This window comes from Cnephaeus nilssonii (genome assembly GCF_951640355.1).
Source record: "Cnephaeus nilssonii genome assembly, chromosome: 7".
NCBI lineage: Eukaryota > Metazoa > Chordata > Mammalia > Chiroptera > Vespertilionidae > Cnephaeus > Cnephaeus nilssonii.
Genome location: NC_137078.1, coordinates 48,514,478 through 48,534,517, shown reverse-complemented (window position 1 = coordinate 48,534,517; position 20,040 = coordinate 48,514,478). Strand labels below are relative to the sequence as shown.

Sequence of the window (20,040 nt, the reverse complement as noted above, 5' to 3'; positions counted from 1 at the left end):
ACAAACAAACACAAACAAATCTGTAGTTCTCTTCATCCTCTTGGCCTGATTATGGACTTTAAGACTAAGCAGATGTAAGGGGGAAGGGAAGAGGAGTGGAGGGAACCCAATAAGTGGGCTCCAAAAATAAGAGCAGTTTTGTTTATTTACTGCTGCTATCCAACAGCTCTCAGAGTTCAGCCGCCCTTCTCATCCCTTTTCGCAGCACCTTTAGTCACAAACACGGGCATGAAGTGTTATCGTTAACCGGTGAAAGCGCCTAAGCCAGGTGGCGGTTCTCCTCAACCACTTTCCTGTGTCCTTCCCATTTTTAGCTCCGCATGGAGATTCCTGGCCTTCCAGGACTGCTGCTATGTAGGAAAGGCTATGGAAATGAACCACGTTCTCGCCTTTCAATCAGGTGTTCTCAAAAGACATTTCTAAGTTCTACCCTGTATTTCTCCCTGGCATTTTCCAGGGCGTGTTGCCTCATCTCGGCATTCTGGTTCACTCTCTATGGCATTTTGGCTACTCTGGGTCAACAGAATTTCTGGGCTTGAAGAAGAGACACCTGACAGTGGTCTCTTCTGCGGCAGGTGCAAAACTGAAACCATCCCTGGCCCAGGCTGTCTCACCGCCTGCCTCCAAGGCTGCTGAGAGCATCTTCACACACTTGTCCTGGTCAGAGTCCCCTATGAGATAGCAGGGTGCCAGGAGGCCCCTGGGAGGGGAAAAGCTGGGGGTCTCAGGGCTGCTGGGTGAGTTGGGGGGTCTGTGCTTTCGGTTTGCTGTTGTTTGATCTGAGGGTGGCACTCAGTAGAGACCTTTGACATTAAGCAAATAAAGCATTAACGGAACAACAACAACAACAAATGTTATTTCTTCTGCTTGCAAGAAGGGAGGTGTTGCTATTATCTCCTCTCTGACCAGAGAGATGGTCCTTAAGTGCTGGAATGAATCTCTCTGCTTTACATTTTTGGATACTTCTGATTTTTTCCTGATGTGGGCAGAACAAATTATTGTGAAAAGAGGAGGCGATGCTCTTGTTCTTCACGTTTCTGGAGGACCTGGTATAGATGTTCTGGTATGGGGAAGGTGTGCACAGAAGGGCTTCTTCCAGGTACAGATTTACTGCAAGCAACACACACACGCACACAGCTTCTTTCCCCATAGATTTCCAGCTGAGCTGTGTAGCAATACTGTAAGGAAAGACGCCACCTCCATGAGAGAAATTCTTCTCGCCACTAAGCAAGGCATCTACCTCAACTGGAAAATCTGGATAGACTTCCAAGGAAGCATTTTCTTTTCTCAAACCCAATGCCATCTCAGGAAGAGAGAAAAAAATGGAGTTTTTAGGACTGAAATTCCTGGGCAAAAATAAATAACATTCTACCTTAGTGGGCCAACGTCTCGTTTAATAGATGACACTCCATTAGCTATGACTGTTTCAAGGTCATCTGGCTTCAGATGTCCTGCGGGGGCAGACAGACTCGCCTTTTAGGAATTTGTGGGTGCTGGAGCAGAAGAATTAGCTCAGTGCCTGCTTGATACGAGGATGATAACCTGTTGTTTGGCAAAGGTGTCGTGCATAAGGTAGTCAGCGAATGTCAGCCTATTGGAAAAATGACAAACAAAGCCTCCTTCTCTAAGTTAGAAATGAAAACTCTCAGTGCCTGAAGACCCATATGTCAGTCTTGCTGTTGATCTTTTCTAATTGAATTATTGTTCGTTAGTGAGCCGATTACAAACAATTTTAATAGATGTGGGAAATGGGAGTGCAGCTTTGCTTTTCCTATTAAAAATAAATATTCCCCTCGACATAATTTATTTCAGGACTTATTGAGCCATATAACTCAGTCAGAAAAGCGATAATAGATTCGGATAGGCAGGAAATGGCAGCAAAATTAGTCTTTCTTAATCAGAGAAGGTCAGAGGTTCTTTGTGTTTTTTACAGTTTCTTTTTCTGTGTAGTCGATTGCTCGAGCTCTGGCTGAGACTGGTTTAATGATGACCCCACTGTTACCAGCAACCTTAGCAACAAGCTTGGACACTCCATCTCCTTTAGTGGGGTGAAACCATCTCAAATCTCTGTCTTAAAACCTTGTCAAATGTAGTTGCTTAAAAGTTAGCTTTAAATGTAAATTTCCATTTTGAAAGAGAAACAGGGGCTCAGAAAGCATTATTTGTCAGAAGCCACTTTGAGTCTGATTCTGTGCTAAAACAATTTCTAAAGGAAAAGTGGTTGGCTTAACTCAAGTTCCATTTAAATCAAAAATGTAAGGAAAAGTGAGTCATTTCACTTCTCTTCTAAAAAAGTAGCATGCCAGGAAAAAAAAGTATTTTATCTACTTAGATATACCTGATTAAAATCTTTCTTTTTTTGTCTTTTATTCAATATTAAAGCAAGTATATGCAGAGGGAATATAAGAGACCTGGGAGAGAAAGCTCAAACTTTCCGTTAATTACCTTTATCAGGTTAGCAGGAGAACAGGCGACTATGCCTTAGGTTGAGAAAGGTGATTAGCATTCAGAAAACTGAAGCTCACATCAATTTAGGGAGGGCATGATTTCAAGATAAGTTGAAAGGTAAGTTTTGACAGAAGCAACTTTTTAAAGCCTAACTATAAAACCAGGATCCGATCAAATAGTGATTGTTAATAAGTATTGGAGATTAGTTAGAAGCAAAGTCCCTCATTATACCTAGAGTATTTAATAGACTCATTGTGTTGGAAAGGATCTTAGAGGTCAACCAATCCAACTTCAAATCTTTGGTAGCAAGGAACAGACACCTCCTTCCGCTGCCACAAGCCAAAGAGGAGAATTTATGAAAAGGTTACAGAACCTAAGGGCTGGAAGGAAGCCATGCCTGGGAAATGAAGTGGATCCAGGCACTTGATCTTTATTTCAGAACTTTCCCTTTATTTCTTTTAAAGTCGATGCATATTTCCACATCAGTGGTGTAAAGCTGTTATTTGAACATGACTGTGGCTGAAATTCTAAAAAGTGTTTTGAATCCTGAAGTTATAAACATAAAATCTATAAAGTAGTGATAGTCAGCCTGTGCTAAAAAAGCAGCTGCACATTTAGAATCTCTGTAACATGTATTATGTTACTCTGAGTGCAATTACAGAACATGCGTGAGAAAAGATCCTAAGCCTGCCTCTTATTCTGCCATCAGAAATAATGTTTCCCCAAAGAAGATTTCCTAGGAGGCTAACAGTAGAACCAGAGAAAAAATAATTGAGGTCCTCTGATGGCTGCTCAGTCAAACATGAGGTGCCTTGGACAATACTGAGGATGAAGATGACCAAGAAAGAACTCAGTTAAGAACCTGAGCTCTCTGGTGTCAGACTGTCTTTGAGCAAGTTGTTTATACCTCTCTAGATTTGTATGATGAAGATTTTAATACTTCCTATAGGATGGGGGTGTTGTGAAGATTAAATGAGATGACCTTTTGGCACAATGTCTAGTTCATGTAAATGTTCTATAAATAATAGAAATTATCATTATTAATCAAAAAAGTTTATTTAGTCAATTATTTCTGCATAACAAATTATTCTGAAACTCAATAGATTACAAGAACATTATTTCCTACTCATTATTTCCTACTCTGCTATAGTTGTGCTCAGTTTAGCTGAACTTGGCTCCAGCTTTGGACTCATATCTGCTGCATGGATTTCCTCACCTCAGGACTCAGATTGAAGGAGCACCCTTACTTAGGATGTGTTGTTCCCATGATGTAGGAAAGGAATGGGAACCCTGTGTCACCGTGTTCACTTCTACTTATGTTCCATCAGTCAAAGCAAGTCATTTGGCCAATCCCAGAGTCAATGAGGCAGGAAAGTTACTGCACCACAAGCAAGCCATGCTAGGGAGGGAATGAACAATACAATCCAGCACAGGAAAGTTGAAAGAAAATCTATGGCCATTGATAAAGGAGGAATAAATTGTGATGGAAGGAGACTTGACTTGGGGTGGTGAACACATAATATAATACACAGATGATGTATTATAAATGTGTACACCTGAAACCTCTATAAGTTTATTAACCAACTAAAGGCCCGGTGCACGAAATTCGTGCACGGGGGTTGGGGTGTCCCTCAGCCCAGCCTGCACCCTCTCCAATCTGGGACATCCCTCTCACAATCCAGGACTGCTGGCTCCCAACTACTCACCTGCCTGCCAGCCTGATTGCCCCTAACTGCCCTCCCCTGCAGGCTTTGTCACCCCTAACTGCTCTCCCCTGCAAGCCTGGGTCCCCTCCAACTGCCCTTCCCTACAGGCCCGGTCACCCCCAACTTCCCTCCTCTGCTGGCCTGGCCTCCCCTAACTGCCCTTCCCTGCAGGCTTGATCACCCCCAACTGCCCTCCCTTGCAGGCCTGGTCCCTCCCAACTGCCCTCCCCTGCTGGCCTGATCGCCCACAACTGCCCTCCCTTGCTGGCCTGATCCCTACCAACTGCCCTCCCTTGCTGGCCATCTTATGGTGGCCATCTTGTGTCCACCTGGGGACAGCCATCTTGTGTGTTGGAGTGATGGTCAATTTGCATATTACTCTTTTTTTAGATAGGATAGAGGCCTGCTGCATGGATGGGGGCCAGCTGGTTTGCCCTGAAGGGTGTCCTGGATCAGGGTGGGGGTTCCCTTGGGGCATAGGGCAGCCTGAGCAAGGGGCCTGTGGTGGTTTGCAGGCCAGCCACGCCCCCTGGTGACCCAAGGGGAGGCTCTGGTATCTGGGATTTATTTATCTTCTATAATTGAAACTTTGTAGCCTTGATCAGAGGCCTGGACTGGCCAGGGTGTGCAGGAAGCTTGGCTTCCTCCATTGCTTGGGAAACCCAAGCCTCCTGCTAGCTCCGTGGCCACCGCCATTTTTGTTGGGATTTATTTATCTTCTATAATTGAAACTTTGTAGCCTTGAGTGGAGTCCAGGGCCGGCTAGGGTGTGTGGGAAGGTAGGCTTCCTCCATTACCAGGGAAACCCAAGCCTCCTGTTCGCTCTGTGGCTGCAGCCATCTTTGTTAGGTTAATTTGCATATTCGCTCCTGATTGGCTGGTGGGCGTGGCTTGTGGGTGTAGCAGAGGTACAGTCAATTTGCATATTACTCTTTTATTAGATAGGATGTCACCCCAATACTTTTAAAAATATATATATATGGCCATTGGGACAAGGTCCTCTATAGTAGCTTAAATGGTCTGAAATTAGAACTCATGCTGTCCATAATACCCTATGTCCTCAAAATTATGGGCCATTCTTTTAAAAAAGTGGAGATCCAGGGAAGACAACAGAGTTAGTTAGGGTAGAGATTGGATGTTAAGGTACATTGATACATACAATTATCATCCATTCTCTCAGAAGCTGTTCAAAGTAGAGGAGATGTTATTTTAGAAGTCATTTAGCTCAGTGTTTCCAGACCTGAAAGGTATTTCAAAGGGCTCCTTAAAGCAGCAATGGTATCTGTTTTTATTTCCATTAATCAAAAAAAACAACAAACAAACAAAAAACCTCAGTAAATTAAATGTCTTTTGTAGAAACTGTTTCCCTTTTAAATAAAGCAGGTTGAGAGCCTCCAGGTGTGTACTGAGAAAGCTGGCTTGGTGATAAGTGAAGATTAGATGGGTTTGCTCATGGCTTGTAACTTAGTTTATAACACAGATGAGCACTACTGGGTGCTCCATTAGCATCACACATTTTTAAATTGCTTTTATTCTTACTCATATTTGTTTACATTTGTTCTCAATTCTGAATTAATGAGGAATTTAATGAGAAAGCAAAAACATAATTCTTCCAATTTTCCCCTAGATACTTTCCTCCAGATCCATAAATTTCCACCATCTGAAAAAAACTAGTTATATAGAACATCAAGATATCTCTAATATTTCAAAACATAGCGTAAGGAAGAAAATAAATCAGTGTTACTTATGCATCCTGTCTCTTACCAATAATCTATTATGGAAATAACACTCACTATGCTTTGAGGTCCATTCATGTTTGAGGACATATGAGAACTACCGGTATTCTGTTTTCCCATTATTCTCAACCCTCAATTCCACTGCACAGGCCATTCCCTCTGCCTGCAAGACGCTCCTGCTTCTTTTTCTTATCATTTAGCCTTAATCCACAGCTCAGCTCTTACTTTCTAGTAGGGAAGGAATTACCTTCCCCAGTTCCCTCCAGCTGTGTCTGTTGTACTTCCCTCAGTATCCCCATAGCACTTGCAGGGAATTACCTCCTTGATAGCCCTATTTTTTGAAAATAGTCCTTGAGTCTATCTTCTCCACTTGACCCTGAGTTCACAGCAGGGACAACACATTATTTTCAGTGCCTGGCACAATGCCTCACACCTACAGTGTACTCAATAAATGTATCTTCAATAAATGAGAGTAAGAAGAAGTGAAGCTTACTAAGGTGAGAAACTGGAAAGGGCATGGGGGAAAGCACTTAAGGAAGAAAGAAGGTGTACACAAGTAAAGAATAGAAAGACAGAGGCTGATATGCACAAGATGTATTTAAGGGCAGCAAATGAACCAACATGACTAGATGAGAGTGTTCAGGAACAGAACTCTTAGAAAACATAGTAGGGAGTTTAGGTTTACGTGGAGAGGGCCTTGAAAGACAACCATTGTCTTAGGCTGCTCAGGCTGCCATAATAAAATACTATGATCTGGGTGGCTTAACAACAGAAATTTATGTCTCACAGTTCTGGAGGCTGAAAGTCTGAGATTAGAGTGCCAGTATGGTTGCTTTCTGGTGAACCTGGCTTGTAGCCTTCTTGCTATGTCTGACATGGTGGGAAGAGGGAGAGCTCTGGCATCTGTTTCTCTTCATATAAGGGCACTAACCCCATCATGAGGGCCTCACCCTTATGACATCAAATAAAGCTAATGTCCAAAAGCCCCATCTCTGAACACCATCACATTGTGGGTTAGGGCTTAACTATATGCATTTGGAGGAGATACAAGTCAGTCATTACTGAGTGGTTAAGGACTCAGCTCTGCCTTAATAAAGTGGCCCAAAAATATCTCCATCACCCATCCCTGCTATTCCTGAGATTCTATTGTTCATTTAAGAAAGTGAGTGAAATCCCACAAATTAACATTTCCAATTGAAGGGGCTTTATAGCCCAAGGGCAAGAGTGATATAACCTTTTAATTTCTGAGATGAATGAACAGAGTAATTTTTGTGAGTAGTATCTTCTATTTCTACAGCAGTCATAAATCATACCTTGGGGAGCTGTACCATTTTACTTTTAAATGTACATTTTGAAAAGGACACAGTCGGTTCTTATTATGTTCCTTATGTACAATTTCATTGAATTCATCACAGTCAGAGTGCTGTTGATTCTATGGCAAATAGAAAAACTATTTGTTATATTCACAGTCTAAGAGCCTACTGATCAGCATAGGCATTTCCCATTAGCTGCTCAGGATGGTAGTACAGCCTTCCACTAAGATTTACTAATACTGCTGTCTCCATTTACCCAGGATCCATTTTTTTTTGTTATTTTCCAAGCCTGGATTCCTTTCATTTGGCACATTCTTTTAAGACCCGCCCTCCAATAGTCTGATGTTTATAGCCATTTGAAAAGTTTATGTCCATTTGCAAATGATTCAAGCCAACATTGAGAATTCTGCTGCCTGATTTGCAGAAAGTTGTTGCTGTTTAAAGATTTGCTGGGCATGTCCTATTGATAGATGGTTCAGATATACAGTGTTAATCTAATGGTCAAACTCCAGAGTATTTTCATACCTCCCAACAATCAAATGATATATGAAAATACATGGCTTGGGGACAGCTGAAATTGTTTTCACACTTTGAGCTTTGCTTCCATTAGACTGGTTCACAGTATTAGATTGAATCCCAAGACACTACTGATAATCATCAGCTGTTTTTCTTACCTACTCCCTTTGTTTAAATGTATTCTTCTTTCATTATCCATGTGCTTTTGAAACAAATGGGGGAACAAATGTTTTTAATTGAATAATCTATAGTCTGTCATGTAGTCCTCTCCCTAGGAAGGTATATGGAAACTTACTTTGCCATTTTTATTTATCCTGCTAGTGGAGTATATTGATGAGTTCCAATAGTGTTAAAACGAGACATGAAATATTGATTAACTTTTTTAAAAAATTCTCTTTTTTCTCCTAAGTATAGCAGATTTCAGAAGGTACTGCCAATATTGTGCTGTCCAATAAACCTCTATTACTGGAAGGGTCTTGATCCCTTTTGGGCTTGGATAAGTGATTATTATGCCTTTGAAATGTTAGCTCAGGGTGCTCCAGGCCTTGTTTTCATCAGTTCATGGAAGAAATAAATAAACAGCAGCAGAACTTAGACTGTAAAGTTTGAGCCAAAGGCCCCCAAAGGAACCGCTCCGTGAAGAGGAGGCAGCCACAGAAACTGAGGCTATGGGCTCCTCATTCTTGTTCCCACCTGACAACTTTTCTTTTTCCCCATTGCAGGGGAGGCCTTGCCCTTTGGTTCTAGGCCAAGTGGGAACTGTGGACAAGGAGAACCTGTAGTTTTAGATTCAGGGAAGTCCTCAAGGCAAACTACCCCAAGCCAAGAATAGGCACTGAGGAATCAAGAAATCTACTGCCCTCTGAGGACACAAGTGAGCTTGGAACAGGAGAGAACTTACTACACAGGACATCCCCCACAACAAAGAATTATTTCATCTAAAGTGTCAATAGTGCTGAGATTGAGAAACCCTGATGAAGAGAAAGTGCTGTTATTTTGGCCCTCAAAGGATGAGCTTCTTAAGTTCAGAACCCAAGTCATTGTGCTAATTGTGTTCAATAATTAGATCAGAATCCTGTGAATAGATAGGCTCTATCTATGTAATCCAGTTTTCTTTTGAAGAGTGACCATTTCACTTTCCTCAATTGCTCCCCTAAAATTACCCAAAAGGGATGCCAGGATGATGTGGCTCAATGGCTGAGCATCACCCATGAACCAGGAGGTCATGGTTGGATTCCCGGTCAGGGCACATGCCTAGGTTGGTGGTTTGATACCCAGGAGGGGGTGTGTAGGAAGCAGCCAATCAACATTCCTCCCACATCAATGTTTCTATATTTCTCCCTTTCTCTCTCAAATCAACTGTTTAAAAAAGGAAAAAGTTCCCCCTTACCAGGAAATAGGTAAAAAAAATGCTTCACAATATGTTTCCACAAATGAGAAAGCATGCTCACAAACAGGCAAATGAGGGATGCTAGCAGGCCAAAATGTTGAGACTGGTGTAAACAAGGATAGCTTGACAGACAAGGAATCCCTGTGGATGTGTGATGGCCTTTAGACATCAAGGAATGGGGGTAAACATCAAGGGGCAACTAGCTTGTATTTTATTGTTAATAAACTGGATGAAAGATTGTATTTTAAATGTTATGCCTTCAAGCATGTGCTACATCTAGGTGTTGACAGCATCATTTTTCCAAGAGATGAGCAAGTAAATTTAAGTAGTTTCCAAATGGTAAGTATCTTGATTACCGAGGAGCAGTGGGATGCAAAACTTGGCCGGTGGAAATAAATGATTGATAGCTTCCTCTCATACTCCTGCCTTTATTTTTTCAACTGCACGGCTCATTATTCTTCTGCATTAATTTAAGCTTTCCTATTGTACTGAATTAAGGACTTAAATTCTCTTAACACCCCATATGGGACTCTTGATTGTTTATTTGTAGATGACAATAATGGTTTTTATCGATCCCCCAATGTGGGAGGTATAAAAAGGGCTATGGCTGATGGCCAGCTGGTACATAGTTAGTGCTGCACACATGAGTGACAAATTACAAGACCATATTTGGCCCCAGAGGACACCCTTTTAGAATTTTTTAAGGCCTCTGATAATTATCACCAGGGCTCTCCAAGCTGAAAAACATAAACAATTTCTTGTACATCAGCTGGAGTCATTTTTTTGTTGTTTTTATTGAACCTCCTAAGGTCTGCTTGGGTATAATTTATACTTCCTCATTTCTAGTATGCCCACACAGCAGGAGAATTTGGGGACAGTGCAGCTACAGGTATTCCCAGAGCCAGTGCCATCCAGGCCAGTGCAGTCCCTTAAGGACCCAGAACACGGGGGCACTTACTAGGAAGAATTCCTGAATTAATTTAGCAGTTGTCATTATTCCACCGCAAGCATCATTATATGGACATTGGCTCCAAATAATTTCAGAAAAAAACACTTTGCTAGCCCTCACATGTGCTTTGGGTAAGAAACCTCCCACAATTTCTCATCCCAAAGTTATCAGAGGCACCAGGGAAAGACAATGCAACTGTCTAATTAAGTGCTGTTTGTAGGACAGGGCACTGGGGCGGTATGAGCCTCCCCAGGCTGAATCACATGCAACACAGCTCGCTGGAAGAGATTTGGGGTTAATTATTATGATCTGTCTACCCAGGAACAGAATAAATCAGATTAGACTTAAATATGGTAAACATTTTCTTATTATGTGGTGAAATGGAAAGATCTTTGACCAGGTGCTAAACTCTGAAATTCCTGACCTTCTTTCCTATGGTACAAAGATGACATGCAGAGGAACAACTTGGACAGTGTACCCTATTTATCCTTTCAGGGTTCAGAAAATTCACTGTTGAACCAGCAGAAATGACTATCTGGGGTGGACAGAATGAGCAGGAAAGCGGGTTTTGCAAAGCAGTGGACCATATGCCACACAAAAGATCCCCTCTTCATCCTGGAGCTATAATGTTATCTTGGTCCTTGACAGTTAGCAACTCCAAGAAACAACACACATAAAAATAAAATTATTTTTTTCTTATTTAGATTATTTTATCTCTCACTCAAAGTAAGCTCTCCCCTCAATATTTTGGTCCAGTTGTGTAGTTGGTGTTGAGGTAAACATAGAGCGCCTCCCTCCAAAAGTTGTGACGATAGCCACCACCATTGCAAGGTAAAAACTTCATATAAAAATATACACTCCAGCATGCCCATCACACAAGCGGGCATTAAATGTGATCTTACTGACCGATGTTTTTGTTAATTATACATCCAACATGCTTGGAGCATGATACTGTCAAATGCTTAAAGATGAAAACAGATTGTCTATGGAGGGTGATAATCACAGGATCATTTGATTTCCAAACTGGAAGAAACCTTAGATATGACTTAGTTCAACCACCTCATTTTCGAGACAAGGAAACTAAGATGATCCAAGAGGCTAAATAGACTGTCCAAAGCCTCTCATTCCAGTAGTGGCAGAGCTGGGATATGGAACAGGTAGCCTCACCCTCAATTCTGTGCTGCACTGGGAAGAACCCCTGTGATGCACTGGGGAGTGACTTCTGTGCTGCCCTGGGAGCCGACCCCTGCGCTGCCCTGGGAAGCGACTCGGAAGGAACACATGGGCTTGTACTGTGTTGCACTGTATTTGATCAACTGTTTCAACATGTGTGCCTCCCCAGCTAGATCACACGCTCTTGAAGAAAATACGTATTGCCAGCTTCTAGTATAGTCAGTGACACATAATAGGATCCCAATAAATGTGTTTGTTGAAAAAATTAAGAAATGGGTGAATAATGTTTTTTCTCATCATAAACAAACAAATGCTGTAATTTTTAGTGATCTCTACTAATGCTTGGTCAACCAGGTAAGGAAGAAGGAATAGAGAGGATTGAAAGGTAGAGAGTCATATAAGGCAAGAAGAGGAAAAGGGGGCATACAAGTCAGTGGGAATAATAACCAGAAAAAGGCAGTACATAGACATAATTTCTAGATTCAATTTGAGAGCTTTTTGCAGGACTCTTGCCTCTTCTGATCTCTCCCCATTTTCAAATAAGGACGTTTTAAGCAGATGGTGCTTTAAGCAGTTCCCATCGTTGCTGCTCCTCCTAAGACTGCAAAGCGCAGGATTGACTGCAGGTCCCGCTGCACAAGCAAAGTTGCCCTATGTGTGCTTCACCTCCCTGTGGTACATCTTCCCACGCACTTGGCACCCATTCCTAACCCATGCTGCTGCTACTATTCCTGTGACAAAGGAAAGGACACATAATTCATTGTGACCCTGTTTCTGGAATACTTTCCATGTAGAAAACACGCCAGGAGCTACAAAGGAAAGTACTTACACCATGGCATTTCAAATTCAGTGACAAGTCAGCGGAGGGAATGGATATATATATACACACATGTATATGGGCTGGGTTTATCTTTCCTTGCAAATCACCCAAAGTCAATGAAAATAAGGGTTAAAAGATACAATTATCAATCCCCACTCTGAGTTTATGTTGCTCCTGAAATTATTGTATGCTGTAAGTAATTTGATACTAAGCAGTGCCTGTTTAAAAATATACATATCAAAGGATTCAGGGTCCTAATTACAGCACGCTGAAGGCTTGGTAGTGGAGAAATGCATCAGCAATATTGGACTTCAGTGGGGAGCATCTCCTGGCTGGAGTGCTATACCCGGAGAGGGGTTCTCAGTAGGAGAAGAGCTGGCTGTGCTCCATAGGCAAAGAGGTCTATGTAGGACATTCCGTCTTTTTTGGAAGTGGTGCTAAACAGATGCCCAACAAACTGGGGTGAGCCAGGTGCCCCTATGGGGAGAGACTGAGGGAAATTGTCCGTCATCTGTTTTGGGTGGAAGGGGTCACTGTGGCTGAAGACACGTATGGAGATCCCACCTGTCATCAAACATTCCCTTGAACTCTTTGGGGCTTGGCAGACCGCTCCCCCCACTTAATCAACACTACTTCTCACCCTTCAGTTATTACTCTTACCATCTCTTCCTTAAACATACCAAGCACACTTACATGTTGGTGATTTTGCCCTTAGCATTTCCTTTTCCTGAAATACTTTTCTCTCATAGCGTCTGTTGAGCAAGCGGCATCTGTCACCAAGAATAGAAATCCAAGCCCTCTGCCCACTGCCTGTTGGTATCCGAGTTGCGGAGGCAAACACAGCACAAACACTAGATGGGCCAGCACTGCACTCACATAGGGAAGAAACAGAACAAGATCAGCATTAGCGGTGGGCATGGACCCCCAGGGCCAGTCGGTCTCTCCCAGTGGCTAACGCAGGGCCATTGGCCTGCATGCAACCCTTTTGTCCACAGAATGAAGGACCCATCCCCTCTTTTCCGGGAACAGACTCAGCAGTGAGGTCAGCCAGGTGCCACATGATACACACTTAAAAAGAACAAAGATGTGCACATCAAACTAAGTGAAATAAATCAAAGAGAGACAGATATCATATATTTCACTCATGTGGAATCTACAAAACAAAATAAATGAACATGCCAAACTTATAGGTACAGAGAGCAAACTGATGATTGCCAGACAAGAGAGGGTTTGGGGGGCTGGGTGAAAAAGGTGAAGGAATTAACAAGTACAAATTGGCAGTTACAAAATAGTCATGATGATGTAAAGTACAGCATAGGTAATATAGTCCATGGTATTGTAATAGCTATGTGTGGATATTAGACTTATTGGGAGGGGGGTATAACCTTGAAAGTTAGACTTATTGGGGGGATAACCTTGTAAGTTATATAAATGGCTAATTGCTATGCTGTACATCAAGCATGTCAAACTCACGGCCCACAATTAATATTTTTGCAGCCCAGCCAATATAACGGTATGTAAGAAATGTTTTAATAAAAATTTTTTAACTTAACTTTTACAATATACTGTTATACATAATTTATATATATAAAACCCTAATATGCAAATAGACCGAATGGTGGAACAACCGAACAACCGGTCGCTATGACGTGCGCTGACCACCAGGGGGCGCACATGGAACATGGCGGGTGTTGGCAGCAGACGCAGAACATGGTGGATATTGGCCACGGCAGGATGGTGGAGCAGGTGAGCGGGGGCACCAAACCAAGGCGGGGCGCCAGTCACTGTTATCTGGGCAAGCCTCTGGTGGTTACTGAAAATTCTTTGCTCCCACATGCCATGGTCCTGCCCAGCGCTTGCCCCTGCTGCTGGCACTGGCCCCGCTCGCACCCACCCCCAATCTCTCGGCACCGTCAGAGGGTGCAAGTAGCAGCTGCTGGCCCCAATTGCCCCTCAGGGCTTCTCCACCTTCCCCTGCTCCTGAGGGATGATCAGGGCCAGCAGCCGCCGCTCACACCCACTGCTGGTACCTGAGCTGCCGGTCACACCCAGTGCTGGCGCCAGCCCCACTTGCACCCGTAGCTGGTGCCTGGCGCCGGATCCGATTGCTCGGCACCATCAGTGGGTACGAGTGGTGGCTGCCGAACCCAGTTGCCCCTGAGGGCTTCTCCACCTCCCTCTGCTCCTGAGGGGATATTGGGGCATCAGCCACCACTCACACCCGCTGACTGTGCCGGCCCTACTCGCACCTGCTGCTGGCTCTGGCCCCAATAGCTCCACGCTGTCAGTGGGTGTGAACGGGGCCAGTGTCATCAGTGCATGGGAGGGATGGTGGTGGGAGCAGGGCTACTGTCAGAGAGGGGACTGGAGGCTGTGGCAGGACGGGGGGGGGACATGGAGGATGGGCCGAGACCCGCCCCTGTGCCCACCGCAGCCTCGCGGCCCATAGTTCCTTTCAAGGTGCATGAATTCGTGCACTGGGCCCCTAGTCCTATATAATAAAAGCCTGATATGCTACGTGGCTGGTTGTCTGGTCATCCATTCAACCAAAGTGTAATATGCTGACATGCTAAGGCTGTTAAACTGCTCGTTATGACCACCGGGGGTAGACAGTCGACCGGTTGACCAGTTGCTATGATGTGCACTGACCACCAGGGGCAGACGCTCCAACCGGTAGGTTAGCTTGCTGCTGGGATCTGGCCGATCGGGACTGAGTGAAACAGGCCGGACATGCCCTAGAGCCCTCCTGCAGTCCCTCCCTGGTTGGCTAACCTCCCATATCCCTCCCCAGCCCCAGTCATGCACTGGTGGGGTCCTTCGGCCTGGCCTGCACCCTCTCACAATCCAGGACCCATCAGGGGATGTCAGAGAGCCAGTTTCAGCCAGATCCCGCAGGACAGGCTGAGAGGCTGCATTTGTGCACAAATTTGTGCACCGTCCTCTAGTTATTAATAACAAAGTACAACGTTCACTAATGACTGGTTACTATAATTGTGTTGCATTCATTTCCCTTACATGCCTTATGTGCAGGTGCTCCATTTCTCTCCACTAATACTAGCAGTGGATATTTTAGCAGCCAATTGCCATGTCATTAGTCTTGTACTGTCTTGTTTGGTGTGCGCAACAGGAAATATTTCGCTTTCAGAGAACAAGAAAAATAGGTTTATTTGCGTTTTGCTTATTAATTTGTGCAGTTATTCAGTGTCTGGTAAGTTAATGTTCAAGAAAAAATATTAATTTTTATTAAAATGTTCTTTTATTTTATGTTAACAATTACTCATTTATTTCAGCCCTTTGTATTCAGCATGTCTCTATCAAAATCAGCTTACGTTTCTATGAAAATTGAAGCTTTTGTTTTTTTGCAGCCCACATAAACTTAAACCTTGTTTATTTGGTCCATGTTAGCCTTTGGGTTTGACATGCTTGCTGTACACCTAAAATGAAGATAATATTGAATGTCAAGTATAATTGGGAAAAAAAATTAACTCTGAAACAGAGTAAGATAGTCCCCCACAAGGTGGCAAGTCCAGCACAGGCTGTGAGAATTTCTTATCTTTAGGTGAGGAATTGTTCCAGGCCCACAGCCCATTCTTATGTGACCAAGAGGTGGTCCAAAGCAACAGGCATGAGCTTGTCTTTCCCAATATAGTCCACATGGCTTCTTCCTATTTCCCTAACCAACCCCCTTCCTCCTTCAAATCTTTGTTCTCATTATCAAAAGAGCCTTCCATGGCCAGTCTTTATAGATTCTACCATAGCCATCTCCAAATCCAATCCTCTGGTCTCCATGAAGACAAAAGCTTTGGTTGTTTTGATAACTGCTGTATACCTACATAGTAGGTATTCAATAAAAATGTGTCGAAGAGGTGATTAAGAAAAAGTCTGGTCTCATGATGCCTGCCAAGCAGTGAAGGAAAACTTTTCAGAAACTTTCATAGATGAAGTCATTCGCTCACACTGCATCCAATTTACACTTAGGAACCCAACAAGCCTGAGAGAAGGCGATATGTCCAGGATAGCAGATAGCACTATTATCACTCAGTTCTCATCAGGGCTCCAAGCAACTTGCAGAAAACCTGTCTTCTGATATACAGCACTCATTTGTGTCATACGGAAAATCAAGCAAATTATTTTTCACCCAAAGGGAGCAGGATTATTTGACTTCAAATATTTGCCATATGGCTTCTCTACCATGCAACATAGCTTCTAGGCTCAAGGTAGTCAGAGTGGGAGAATGCCCATAAATTATTCAGAGATAATTCAAAATAAGTGTGAATCTTTGACAGATTGTCAAGTTTCTTGATGCCTTTTCCTGATAACAAAGTGCTACGTTTTTGACAGAAAGTGGCTTGTTCCTCATCACACTTATTGTTGCTCTGTGTATGTTTTCTGTGTTGTTTTGTTTCGTTTGTTGTTTTTGTCCCCCCCACAGAGTCCAGTCTGGCTCTTATCTCAGCACTGGGTGGTTTACCTTCATTCTGGCTATGGATGCCTGTTACGGCATTCACGTCTACGGGATGATAAATGACACCTACTGCAAGTAAGATCACAGGAAATTATTTTTATGCATCTCCAATTCTGATATCTTGTCAAAATATCACAATTCATTTTAATACCATAAATCTGGCAAACAGATAAAGCAACAATTATTTCCCGGTGTTCTTTGCTGACATGACATTTCATTGTCAGTGCATCGAGCTATGACTTTTAGGAGTGATAAAAAGAAAAATATTTACCATCGCCTAATGTCAAATGTCAGAAGAAACATGTTTCCCTTAATCAGTGGCATATCAGGGACTTGTGGCTTAGAAGTACAGAACAACGTTAGTGGTTATTTAATTTGCAAAGCAAGTTTGTCATTTCTGGTGGGCTAATGACTTGATAGATGGCTATCAGTGGCTGTATTTGATCATGAAGGACAAAATATCCTAGAGCCTCTGAGAAGCTAACAGCTTAGCAAGAATGTCTGGAAATAAGTGAGTAATCTGCCAGATCCTTATTTAAAATGGGTGTCTTTATCCACATATATCCCCGCTGGTGGGATAGTTCCTAATTAGATAATAAAACAAACCTCCCATGCTTCATCAAGGTAATGAAATATATTTCCCTACCAATAATTGGCACAATATAATTCAGAGAGTATTTTAATCATATTTTCAAAATGGTAATTAAGCCGCAATCTTTGTGATCAAATATTTCTACCCTAACTAAGAGCATATTGGAGCACAGATGAACCAAATATCTCACTCTGAAAAATCACAAAGCTCCTTCAAGCTCTGTAAGAGCATCGGGCTATGCAAAGCTCGCTTCCATTATGCACCATTTCCTCCTTCAAAGGATAGCTATATGTTTGAATGTAATTGGTGTGATATATAAATTTTATTTGATTTATTAAAGCACTAAGGGCCTAGTACATCTTCCTAAAAGCTTTTACACGTAATAGTTTTAACTGAGTTCATGGACTAGAATCATGCATAGGTTTGCAAGTAAATGCAGTTCCTGGGCATATAATGTATTCTTGTAAATGAATGCTTCATTCTTCATCTCAATCTTTCTCTCCTTTTTTTTTTCTTTTCTAGGACAGAAGGATATAGAAAAGTCCCCTACCATTACTATGAACAAGGAAGAGATGAGTGTGATGAATATTTTCTTCATGAACATGCCCCATATGGAGGCCATAGGTTTATCACTGAAAAGAAAGTGTTTGCTAAATGGGCCAAGAAACACAGGATAATATTTACACATCCAAACTGGACAGTGTCTTGATATCGGTTTTTCTGATCTTGCCACACCACTTGACATGATGATGTACTGCAACTGTGATGCTAAAGATGCTGTGATGATGCTATTGATGACAACAACAATGATGATCAAGACTCTGTACATTCTCAGATATGGATGATGACTCTGCCAGTAATTTGAACTTGGGATTCCGTGCAGGGTGGTTGTGCTCATTACATTATTTCTTAAGGTTCAACATTACCTATTGCACTTTATAATTTAACTGGAATTGCAATGAAGGCCAGTAACATGATAGCAGTGACCTAAGAAATGAGAAGATTTTCCTTCAAATAGTTTCCCAGAATTCTTGAACAGTGAGTAGCTTCCAAAAGCCGTGAGATTTGTCCTCATGAGGCAAGGTTATTGACTCTGTGTTCTCTTGAACCTGAGCAGCTGCACCATCTTGAAGAATGTTTGATTGTCAAACACTGACCCAACAAATGCTCTCTGGGTACACAATTACTAGTTAGGCTGAGGGCAGGGAACAAATCTCTTCCTGATTAACCATTGTCCTTCAGCACTTCCTACCCATAGGACTACTTGACTATCTCAAACACTTACTTTAAAATGGGCCAAGTAGCACATCTGGATGAATTTCCATTCTTACCACTCCATTCTTACTACCCCAATCAATATAACTAAACATGTTACTAGAATGATCTGTATTAATGTTTAGTTATTTTTGGTTAAGTTCAAGATATTTCAGATGGCTATTTAACATGTAAGATTTCAGCACTGTAATAACATATACTGTGAAAACATTTCTTTGAAAAAACCAAAAGGGTTTACTAACTTTGCTTCAACATTCAAAAACACAAAAATATATGCTTTTAAAATTCATGAAGCAGGGAAAGCAAAGCATATTTTTACATCAATTTGTACCCTACCATACTTCATAATATATATTTATATACTCAAATTTCTATTTTATAGATCCAAGGTGTGTCTCTCCATAGGTTACATTATCATTGCCAAGTGCCAACTATTAGTCATGGAGAGGAAATGATTCCTTGTATTAAATCTGGCCAGAACTTTTGCCTTCTTGGGGCTTATTTTCCCCAGAGTGGAACAGTTGTTATACCATAATGACAACAGTAATAATGACCTTAATGTCCAAAGTGCACTGTCATTTAGAGTCCTTTCACATATGCTGCTCCATGTGATGCCCATGACCACCCACTGGTCCATCGCCTACGCATTCTGACATCTCTTTAGCAGATGATCTGTAATCTGTTGATTGTTCTGCTATATTGCTCCCCATGCTAATATTTGTGTAGGATAGCATTTATGTAGACTAGTCAACAGTTGATTTCAGTGCCAAATACAATATATTATATCAGAATTATTCAAAAAATATCATGAGAATGGTCTTGGCCATAGACTGAAAACATAGGTACTTTTGATTTTGTTTTTTTAATGACTCTCTTTAGGTGGGGAAAAGATAAGGAAGCAGGGACAATAGGAGGGAATGAAAGCAGAGAAATACAGTTTCTTGTCCCAGGCTTGAGATGACTGTTCATAATATACTTACTGCTCATTAAGTATTAGAAGGTTGATTTGCTGAGAGGCTGAAAACATCCTTGCAAATGGTTCAAAAGATAAAAGCCAGGCTTAACTTACAGAACGTTTTGGAAGCCCCAAGTAATGATGCATTTCACCTCAGGAGCACTTTGCAGGTATTTACCAGGGCTAAGTCCCATGATTAGTTTTCATTATTATGGGTCATCTTGGGCCAAAGCCTCTTTCCTGCTCTCTTTTGTCAACTTGATACCCCAGTACTCGTATCCATAACAATGACCAAGTGCCACTTCCATTGTTGAAATTGTTATTGTTGTTATTCTTTTGTTGTTTCTGTATGTGATTTTTAGTTCCATGTATGTTAGTTGTTTTGAGCTAATGATGGATAGAAATGCTCACTCCAAGAAAAATAAACAGAACCAAATGTTTAAATTGTAATATGGCTGTTTTTCACCCATTGTGATACAGAAGTTCCATCCTATATAATAAAAGCCAAATATGCTAAGTGTCCGACCATTCAACCGTTTGACCAGTTGCTATGATGTACAGTGACCACCAGGGAGCAGATGCTCTGACCAGTAGGTTAGCTTGTTGCTGGGTTCTGGCCAATCGGGGCTGGGCAAGACAGGCCGGACACACCCTGGAGCCATCTCGCATTCCCTTCCTGGCCCTGATTGTGCATGGGTGGGG

General features: G+C 42.2%; 1 protein-coding gene across 4 annotated transcripts in view; it reads left to right on the top strand.

Annotated features, from left to right (window-relative positions):
- ST6GALNAC3 (ST6 N-acetylgalactosaminide alpha-2,6-sialyltransferase 3) overlaps positions 1–19,834 on the top strand; it is a 506,749-nt gene extending 486,915 nt beyond the window's left edge. For 2 of the 4 annotated variants that reach the window (XM_079776112.1, XM_079776115.1), the window contains exons 4-5: positions 16,484–16,591; positions 17,631–19,834. In XM_079776112.1, coding sequence (XP_079632238.1) covers positions 16,484–16,591; positions 17,631–17,817 — 295 coding nt within the window. In that variant the 3' untranslated portion in view covers positions 17,818–19,834. Of the gene's footprint in view, positions 1–13,661; positions 13,798–16,483; positions 16,592–17,630 lie in introns of all 4 variants that reach the window. The other 2 variants (XM_079776113.1, XM_079776114.1) reach the window with 2 other exon arrangements.
- Positions 19,835–20,040: the final 206 nt, after the last annotated feature.